We start from the raw sequence: 10787 nt of genomic DNA on the forward strand, positions 1-10787 counted from the left end.
TACTGCTAGGTCCGGATTAGCAGAATGAAGTACCGAATCCCAAGGCCTATTCGCAGTAAGCAACAAGTAAATACAAAGTCACACAGTACTAGCTAACTCTCTGGAACTGACTAACAAACAAAGATTCAGCAGCATTTGCCTAGCCTGAGAGGATGGTTTATATAGCAGGTGCTGTCCACGCCCCACTCAGACCTCACAGACTGTGAGCACAAAACCAGCGCCGGATTCCCTGCCGTGCACAGAGCCTGTAACCACTACACAGTAAAAACCCGGACCGGAGTATCAGCTGCGCTCAGGTTACTTCGCTAACACTTGCCTCCCGATTGCCATGGTGACGTGGCAGTACAGAACAGGAGATCCTAACAGTACCCCCCCTCTGACGAGGGGTCAAAGAACCCCTACCACCGGGTTTATCGGGGAACTGCGAGAAGAAAGAGCGTATCAGTCTGGGGGCATGAAGATCACAACTGCGCACCCACGACCGCTCCTCCGGGCCATACCCCTTCCAGTGCACCAAAAATGACAGCCGACCCCGAACCATCTTGGAGTCAAGAACCCTTTCAACCACAAACTCCCTCTGACCCCATATCAGAAGAGGAGAAGGTCTTCCACTGGAAGAAGGATTACTAACCGCCAGTTTTAAAAGGGAACAATGAAATGTTTTATTGATACCCAATGAACGGGGCAGAACTAACTGAAATGCCACCGGATTGATAACCCTGGTGATCTTATAAGGGCCGATGAACCGGGGGCCTAACTTATGAGATGGCTGTCTCAACTTCAAATTCTTGGTGGACAACCAGACGAAGTCTCCTAATTTAAAGCTGCAGGGTCTTCTCCGCTTATCAAAAACCCTTTTGGTCACTAATGACACAGACACAAGGGCTTTCTTAACTTTCCTCCAAATACCCCTAAGGGCCGAAACCACAGAGGAACCACCAGGCGTGGAATCCAGGGGGTCAAAAGAATTGGCCTTAGGATGATGCCCATACACACAAAGGAAGGGAGAGATCCCTGTAGCAGAGAGAGCCGCGTTGTTATAGGCAAACTCCGCCATGGACAGATGAGCAACCCAGTCAGTATGACACTTGGAGACATAACACCTGAGGAACTGCTCCAAGGACTGGTTCACCCTCTCAGTCTGCCCATTAGACTGTGGATGGTAGCCTGACGACAAACTCACAGAAATCTGGAGATCAGAACAAAATGCCCTCCAGAATTTGGCCACAAACTGGGATCCACGGTCAGAGACCACATCAAGTGGCAACCCGTGGAGGCGCACAACATGCTGCATAAATAACTCAGACAGGCGTCTGGCCGATGGCAACCCAACCAGTGGAACGAAATGCGCCATCTTCGAAATCCTGTCAACGACAACTCAAATGGCTGTCATCCCCGAGGATTTGGGCAAGTCCACCACAAAATCCATGGAAATGTGGGTCCATGGCTTAGATGGAATAGAGAGTGGATGTAATGGGCCGACAGGAACCCCTCTAGGAGTTTTATTTCGGGCACAAATGTCACATGCCCGAACCCACTGATCCACATCCCTAGCCACCGAGGGCCACCACACCGCCCTAGACAGCAACTCCTGAGTTCTGGCAATACCCGGATGCCCTGCCGACCTCTTGGCATGGAATTCCAGGAACACTCGCTGTCTTAACCTAGGAGGCACAAACAAGAGACCTACCGGAAGGTCTGGAGGAGCCTGTTCCTGTGCTCTAAGGACTAATGACAAGAGGTCCTGGGTAATGCCCACTTTAATACATGATTGGGACACAATGGGCAATGGCTCCTCTGTGGTCTCTTGGACTGGAGCAAAACTCAGCGAGAGCGCATCAGCCTTGATGTTTTTTGACCCAGGGCGATATGTTATCAAAAAATTAAAGAGAGCAAAAAACAAAGCCCATCGTGCTTGCCTGGCATTGAGCCGCTTCACTGACTCTAAATATGCCAGATTCTTATGGTCGGTGAGAATTGAGACCACAAATTTAGCCCCCTCAAGCCAGTGTCTCCACTCCCCGAGTGCATCCTTTATAGCCAACAATTCCCGGTTACCCACATCATAATTCATCTCGGCAGACGAAAATTTACGGGAAAAGTAAGCACAGGGATGAAGGCGATTATCAGACACCCCCATCTGAGAGAGCACTGCCCCAATACCTATCTCAGAGGCATCCACTTCTACCACAAAAGGACGCTCTGGATCTGGGTGTCGCAGCACCTTGGCCGAGACAAATGCCCTTTTGAGATGGGCAAAGGCCGCTTTGGCCTCACAAGACCAGTGAGCAACATCCGCCCCTTTCTTAGTGAGTGCCACCAAGGGGGCCACTATAGACGAAAATCCAGCGATGAACCATCTATAAAAATTCGCAAAGCCCAGAAAACGCTGAAGTGCCTTCAAACTAGTGGGCTGCACCCAATCCAGGACTGCCTGTACCTTAGAACCCTCCATTTGGAAACCTTCTGAGGAGATAATATACCCTAGAAATGCGATTTGCTGGACTTCAAATTCGCACTTCTCCAGCTTCGCCCCAAGCTGGTGGTCTCTGAGTATCTGGAGGACTAAGCGTACATGCTTCCGATGTTCCTCCAGGGAATGGGAGAAGATTAGGATGTCATCTAGATAAACAACTAAAAATCTATCCAAATATTCCCTGAGCACATCGTTCATGAATTCCTGGAAGACTGCCGGGGCATTAGAGAGCCCAAAAGGCATCACCAAATATTCACAATGCCCTGAGTGGGTATTAAAGGCAGTCTTCCATTCATCCACCTCTCTTATCCGGATTAGATTGTAAGCACCGCGTAGGTCAATCTTAGAAAAAATGGTGGCAGTACGAAGCTGGTCAAACAAAGCCGAAATGAGAGGCAGTGGGTACGAGTTTTTAATCGTGATACGGTTCAATTCCCTGAAGTCGATGCAGGGTCGCAACGAACCGTCCTTTTTACCCACGAAGAAGAACCCCGACCCAACTGGGGACTGTGAGGGTCTGATAAATCCCTTAGCCAAGTTCTCCTGAATGTACTCTGCCATAGCCTGAGTCTCAGGACGTGACAGGGAGTACAACCTGCTCTTGGGAAGCTTAGCATCCGGCAACAAATCAATGGCACAGTCATAGGGGCAATGGGGAGGTAGTACCTCCGCAACTTTTTTGGAGAACACATCCGCAAAATCTGCATAACATCCTGGCAATCCTGGCAAACTTAGCTGCGAGAGCCTGACTGGAAGGCTCAAGCAACTCCTGAAACAATCACTACCCCAACTAAGAATCTCCCCAGAGACCCAGTTAAATTGAGGGTTATGGACCCTTAACCAGGGTAACCCCAAAACCAATGGGGCAAACGAACAGACAGTCACATAGAAAGACAATTTTTCAGAGTGTGTGGCTCCAATAAACAAAGGAATTTGGCTGGTGCAGGAGGTAATTTTACCCTGGGACAATGGTTCCCCGTTTAACCCACAGATCTCAATCTCTGATGACAAAGGTACTGTGGGAACAGAGTGTTCCAGGGCGAATTGACGGTCCATGAAAACCCCATCGGCCCCACTGTCAACAAAGGCCTCAGTCTTGACAGTTTGACCGAGGATCTCCAAAGTCACCGGAATGAGAAAAGTCTTTTTGTGAAAATCTGACTTCTTGCCTGACAGGATATTTCCCATCACCCTCAGGCCCTGAAGTTTTCCGGCTTTTCTGGGCATGATACTACGACATGACCTTTATTCCCACAGTACAAACACAAACCCTGCTGTCTCCTCCGCGTCTTCTCACGCGAGGAGAGGCGGGTAGCCCCAATCTGCATAGGCTCCTCGGAATATTCCTCAGAGTCTGAGGTTCCCTTGGGAAAAAAGGAAACTGCGGTCTCCCTTTCAAGCCTACGCTCTCTCAGCTGTCTATCCACCCGGATGGATAACTGCATGAGCTGATCTAAGCTATCAGGCGAGGGATATTGTACCAGTTGGTCCTTTATCTGGTCAGAAAGGCCCCTTCGGTACTGGTTTCTCAGGGCTGGGTCATTCCACTGGGTATCATGAGTCAACCTCCGAAACTCCGTATTATAAACCTCAGCTGGCCGTCGCCCTTGCTTTAGGACCGTAATCTGAGCCTCGGCTGAAGCCATCTTGTCAGGGTCATCATACAAAATGCCCAGTGCCATAAAAAAAGCATCAACACTTTTAAGCGACGGACAGTCAGGCTGCAACCCATATGCCCAGACCTGTGGGTCTCCTTGTAGCAAGGAAATCACCATGCCCACCCGCTGAATCTCCGACCCAGAAGATTGGGGCCTAAGCCTGAAATATAGCTTACAGCTCTCCTTGAAACAAAAGAACTGCGAGCGATCTCCAGAAAAACGATCCGGGAGATTTACTTTCGGCTCCTTAACCCCTAAACTTGCCGCTGCTGCTGCGGGAGCTCCGCTAGTGGCCTGCGGGGTGTTCATTTTAATGGACATCTCATTAAATTGTCGAGTCAGGACCTGTACCTGATCGACCACCTGTTGCAAAGTATTTTGAGGGGTATGCTCCATATTCCCACAAAATTTCAACAGGAGTAGGGCTGCTGAATATGTTACGCACACCAGTGCTAACAGGAGTATACCGGTGTATGAACAGAGAGGGATGCGAGGCAAAACGAACTCACAGACAGTATAACACAACATACACAGGAGGTGATGGAATAACTAATAAACACAAAATGAACGGGGAAGCCCAAAGGCTCAGGAATTGGGTGTCTCCCTAGTGTCAGGAATGCTCAGATGGAATAGAGCGGACAATGAAGCGAGATGTAGTGATTTAACATGTGGAGCACCCAAAATTATGTTGCTAAGAGCAACAGGAAAAACCCCAAAGGGTTACCAACGGGTGTGGGAATAAACTCCTTGGTCAGAGATAGAAATATAGACACAAGGAGAGTATCCACAATCCTAACCCCCACTTGCAGGGCACAGGTATAGCTTACTGCCACTAAATGGACACCTGGACGCCCTGCAAAGTGAGGGAGGATTAAGCAAGCAGGTCTGAGAGTACAGCCGCAAACCTGCTGGGTTCACAGAATAGCAAAAGAACCCCAGCAGGTTAAACAACTGACTCCAGTCTTAATGCTAGGTCCGGATTGGCAGAATGAAGTACCGAATCCCAAGGCCTATTCGCAGTAAGCAACAAGTAAATACAAAGTCACACAGTACTAGCTAACTCTCTGGAACTGACTAACAAACAAAGATTCAGCAGCATTTGCCTAGCCTGAGAGGATGGTTTATATAGCAGGTGCTGTCCACGCCCCACTCAGACCTCACAGACTGTGAGCACAAAACCAGCGCCGGATTCCCTGCCGTGCACAGAGCCTGTAACCACTACACAGTAAAAACCCGGACCGGAGTATCAGCTGCTCTCAGGTTACTTCGCTAACACTTGCCTCCCGGTTGCCATGGCGACGTGGCAGTACAGAACAGGAGATCCTAACACACCCTTAGCTGTACAGTCCCAGTGAGGCTGTCAGCTAACTATATAACAGTAAACCCTAACAAATTATGTCCTGTAAAGGACCCAGATAGTGTACAATAATGGCTCTCACCCTTTGCTACACCCTGTACCAGAGATCCAGCGTGGCTGAGGAGTCAGGAAGCGCTGTGTGCTGTAGATTGCTGCAGTAAGCAGAGGAAGGCGCCAAAATGCCTCTGGTCGGACTCTGAGGTAGTACCGCCCCCTCCAATGGCGTCGGAGCTACAGTGATATATTATACTGGCAAAGTCTCCTTACAGCTTAAAAACATCACACACATGCTAGTCTAAGCAGTTTTGTGCCAGTCTACACGGGGGATCTAAGCGGGACCCCCCCGAGTGAGCCACATACGCCACGCCCGTGGTTAGCTGCACAATGAACCGGGGGACCCCCCTAGCGGGGTCCCCGGTTTGTACTCACCACCGATGTCACCTTCAAGCAGTGTTAGGGGTGTGCGGTGTGCTGCGGCTGTGACAGCCAAGGCGCAGTGCCCCACTGAACAACAAGCAATCAGGATGGTGGTCCTGCAGCGGGGAAGCGGCTCTGCACCTCGTAAGGCCGGTGACTGCCCCCCCCCTCCCAACTCCCATGGTGCATGGTGCAGGTATGCTGTTGCCCAAACAGCATACCGAAAACAACAAAAATGAAAAAAGAAATTGAAGAAAACTCTCTGGAGCTCAGAGATGTGCATCCTCTCCTGAGGGCACATTTTTCTAAACTGCCTGTGGCAAGGGGCATAGAGGGGAGGAGCCAGCACACCCAGCGAAGAAAATTTAAAGTGCACTGGCTCCTTTGGACCCTGTCTATCCTCCATCGTACTAAGTCTCTCCCAATATCCCTTATGGATGCTAGAAAAATGTATGTTACAGTCAGGGGTTAAAGTGGGCTGGAACGGGGTGGAACTGCATTCCATCAGTTGTAATTGGAGTCGGAACGTGTTCCACCTACCCACTTTGCCCGGCTCTCTGCGTTTAATGATGTCTGTCACACAAGCTCTGGAACAGCTGTCCCAGCACCTGTCTTTTCCTCCTCCCAGGGCCACAAACAAGCTCCCTCCTCCTACTATTACAGGACCTCCTCCTCTACATCTTTCTGTGTAGATTGGGCAGAGAGCACAAGAGGGCGGGTGTGTGTCACTGTTGGATGCAATAGCCGGCCCAGGAGTCCTCAGGGTAAGGTATTTGACAGACCTCGGTGGGCTCCACTTCCCAGGTGCTAACAAGAGTGACATACAGGCTAAACGGCGCAGCTGCTGACAAGCTAGGCCAGTGGCAGGCAGGAGGGCTGGTGCTCACACACGCAGTGGCGGAACTACAGGTGACTTTAAAGAGTCAAACTGAATCATTGCTGTATGGCCACTGGCCGCAGGCTATAATGAGGTTTTTGCAGTGCTCATCCCCCTACATTTTCCAGTGCTCATCTCCTCCCTCCTCCCCCTTCCATGCTCAGTGTGTCCGGAGATGCGCATGCACGTGGCAGGCATATGTACAAAGGCAAGTAGATTAATGGTTGTGGATGCTGTGGCTGTTGGAGAGACGCTGCTGCCAGCCAGTGGGGGACTGCACTCAGAGACTGCGCCCTATCTGCATTCCGCTAAATAGGGAGAGGAGAGCCTCCAATGGCTAGTGCAGAGGACGAATTGAGGATGAACCAGGAGCCGAGGTGAAAGCACTCCCCTGTATGCCTGCTCACTATCTGGCTGCTGCTGCTGCTATTAGAAATGTGGTTTCCATTGCCTGGAGCCTGATCCTAAGTACAGTGCTTCTAAAAAGTGTATGCTCCCTCCGTGTGCACTGTCAGTTCCTAATAATTGTATTGTGATATACATTTGATTTACATATGTGTGTCTATATATCCCCCACTCTGCCTCATCCCACCCTCGCACTGGTCTTCCCCACCCCATCTCTGTTTTTCTGACCTCCATTGCTCTATCTGCCCCCCCTTTGCTACAGTAAGTCCTTCTATTCTCCACCTTGCTCTGTCCAACTGCCCCCTTGCTCCTATACTAACTCCCGCAGTACTGTTCACACAATAGGCCCTTCATCACTTATATGTGGCACTACTGTGGGCATTATGTTTAAAAGTGGCTTTACTACTGTTGGCATTATGTGTAAGGGGCACTACTACTGTGGGCATTGTGTATAAGGGGCACTACTGTGTGTCATAACGTGAATAAGGGGCACCACTGTGGTGCAATATACACTGATTTTAAAGAACACCACAGTGCAGGTTTCCGGGATGAATGCGGCCTGTGTATAGTCTCCATCCAGGCCCCATTCTCTCTAGCTGGCAGCACTATTCCAGATTCTACTGCACATACAGAAATCACCAGGTAAATGGCGACCTCACCATTCTCCTGGTGATTTGTGCAGTGCTGCCGCTAGGCTTAAGTATTAAACAACATGAAAATTTCCTTTTTATGTAACGTTTGTTACCAGTTTTCATGACAAGCTTTTCATCAAAATGAAAGCATATCATGTACCACACAAACAACATTTACTTTGCACAAAATATTCAAAATATATGCTGAAAAAAATATATTTCACATGAAATATATTTCAAAATGTAACGTTTGTTACCATGGAATGACCCATGAGTGCAATGAGTGCGGTGAGTATCCAAGGACCCATGTGCACCGTACACCCATTATATAAATTCCACTGCATCAGGGGTCAGCAACAGATAGATGGTTTTATAAAGCCATACGTTTATGAACAGAAACTGTGACATCATAAAGCAATAATACACTTTATACTTTGTGGTAAAGTAGCCTTATAGTGGAAGCACACACTCTGATTCTGGACTCCTTCACAATGTTTCATTTGGATGACTGCAAAACAGTTACTTTTCACAGAGTAGAATATTCACAGCCCTGTCACTCACTAACAGAGTCCTGCTCCCGAGCCACCGCCCACTATCTGGCATCAGTCATACTGATAAATGGCCTGCAGTGGCCTTAAAATACCTCAGATTCCTCCTCCCCCTCCCAGATTGACAGGCAGTTTGACAAGATTGTTATGGTGTGACAAGAGAACAGCAAAAATTATTCACCTTCTCACTTTCTAATTCCACAGTTTTTTAGTCTAAAATGTCAAGGGAAAACATTTCCTTGGACTGTGCTATGGATTTTTGAACATATGGTCATATTAGATTATTCTGAAACAGTATACGAACATTTATTTTGATAGTGTCTTTTTAAACAATGGTAAACTGTAACTGACCTGAACAAACTCATTCACTATGTTCTTGAAATCAATCTGTAGGATGTTTCCCAGAAGAGGTAGTGGTCGTGGACCAGGGGGGGTTCCAGATTTTTGTCCTTTTCTCATCCAGAGAGTCACCAAGAATGTTATGCTGAAGATCAGAAGCAGCGTCCCAAATCCAGCCACCTCCATGTCTGTTTTGCTACTGTGAGACAAACTGAGGCTTGATTTAGACTTTGACTTGCAAATATTTGGTTGAGTCTGTGCTTGGCACATAGGGGCAGATTTATTAAGCTCGGTGAAGTGATAAAGTGGAAGGTGATAAAGCACCAGCCAGTCAGCTCCTAACTGTCATTTTTCAAATCCAACCTGTGACATGGTAGTTAGGAGCTGATTGGCTGGTACTTTATCACTGTGCACTCTATCACTTCACCAAGTTTAATAAATCTACCCCACTGTCTCACATTTCATACAGTAATCAACACTTGTCATGTGTTTCAGGCCTTTTAAATTCCCTAACCATTGATGATTTATAGTGGATCTTTTATCATTATTTTTCAGTGGCGGCTCCTGCTTACTTTAAGTAGGGGAGCTGCTGCTACCTGCCCAGAGAGGAGAGGAGACATGGATCCCTGGGTCCTCGCACCTTCGCAATGGATCTGGCAGGTGCTGGATCTGGCACATGTGCAGTCCCTGTGGTGCGACTGCACATACGTAAACCCCCGGCTTTTATGGACTGCATCGGCTGCAGCCCATAAAAGCTGGATTGGGCTGCGTGTAAGGCAGGAAGTGGCTTCCTACAGTATGCCAGCTCCCGGCTTACCGCAGCCCGGTCTGGCAGTCCTGGAGGGAGAAAACACCTATTGTGTCTGTGACTGGCAGGTAGGACTTGCAATAGGAAGTCACTGCTAGTAACAGTAAAGCCAGTGCAGTCACGGACAGCAGCCGGCTTCACTGACACTGAGAGGGGAGGTGGATTTTACCTGGGAGGCTGCAGTCCTGCAGCACATAGGTAATATCTGCCACTGTTCCTTCTCTAATATGCAAACATTAAATGTTTAACTTAAACTTTGTAAATGCTTGGAGTCAATATGTCATAATTTATTAATAACTAAAAGAATATGTACAGTGGAAAAGAAAAAATAACAACAATCATACCATGTACTGTACAGAAATGTTGGTGTTCAAATTTACTTTAAAATAATTTAAATGGCTGACCCACCTGGCAGTGTGGTGTTCCTGCTGATCCAATGTGGGATTGCTATCAGCATAAACCAAACTAATAGGCCCTACACACTGGACAATATGACTGAAAGATATGAACGATCTCGTTCATTAATGAACGAGATACCGTTCATATCTTTCAGTGTGGAGGCACCAGCGATGAACAATTAGCGGAGCCGCGCTCGTTCATCATTAGTGCCCCGACAGTTGTGCATGCAGGCCAACATGGACGATCTCGTCCATATTTGCCTGCACTGCTATGGAGTCGGGTGACGGGGGGAGTGAAGAAACTTCACTCCCCCCCGTTACTACCCCCCCCCCCCGCCACCAGGTCGCCCGTCTGCCGTATCCGCCATCGGGCAGCTCGGCGGTCGATCGCGCTGTGTGTAGGGCCCTTAAGAAGAAGAGCACACCCAAATACTGAAAACAATATAACCACTCAGGGACAAATGCATGATTTCTGGACAGGGATTTCCAAATAATTGCATTAAGAAGCCTTTTTTAAGCCTTGTTTAAGTACTGTGGCAGTACTTGTTCCATGGCAGTACAGTGTGTTTTCTGTTATTGCATTCTCCTTGTAGGAGTAACAGAGTATGACCATTAAAAATATGCCTTACTCTTTGAATAAACATATTTTTAAAATATTTGATCATTTTTAAAAATAAATTAAATTTACACCTGCACAGTTGCTGATATATGGCCTAGAGAGTGTGTACTGAGCAACGTGGGTAGTGTGCAATGTGGGTTCTGTACAAAATACAGAATTCATACAAAAGGGTACACGCTGTCTGATTTTATTTGCTTGTTCCATACAATTTTCGGCAAAAATAAATGGTCCCAATATCTGAGCTACACACTAG

At 48.0% G+C, this 10787-nt stretch overlaps 1 protein-coding gene across 2 annotated transcripts in view; it reads right to left on the reverse strand.

Annotated features, from left to right (window-relative positions):
• LOC134949280 (cytochrome P450 2C23-like) overlaps positions 1-8939 on the reverse strand; it is an 88688-nt gene extending 79749 nt beyond the window's left edge. For both annotated transcript variants that reach the window (XM_063937776.1, XM_063937775.1), the window contains exon 1: positions 8722-8939. In XM_063937776.1, coding sequence (XP_063793846.1) covers positions 8722-8895 — 174 coding nt within the window. In that variant the 5' untranslated portion in view covers positions 8896-8939. The remainder of the gene's footprint in view (positions 1-8721) is intronic.
• Between the last annotated feature and the right edge of the window lie 1848 nt (positions 8940-10787).

Source organism: Pseudophryne corroboree, chromosome 8 (assembly GCF_028390025.1).
Source record: "Pseudophryne corroboree isolate aPseCor3 chromosome 8, aPseCor3.hap2, whole genome shotgun sequence".
Classification (NCBI taxonomy): domain Eukaryota; kingdom Metazoa; phylum Chordata; class Amphibia; order Anura; family Myobatrachidae; genus Pseudophryne; species Pseudophryne corroboree.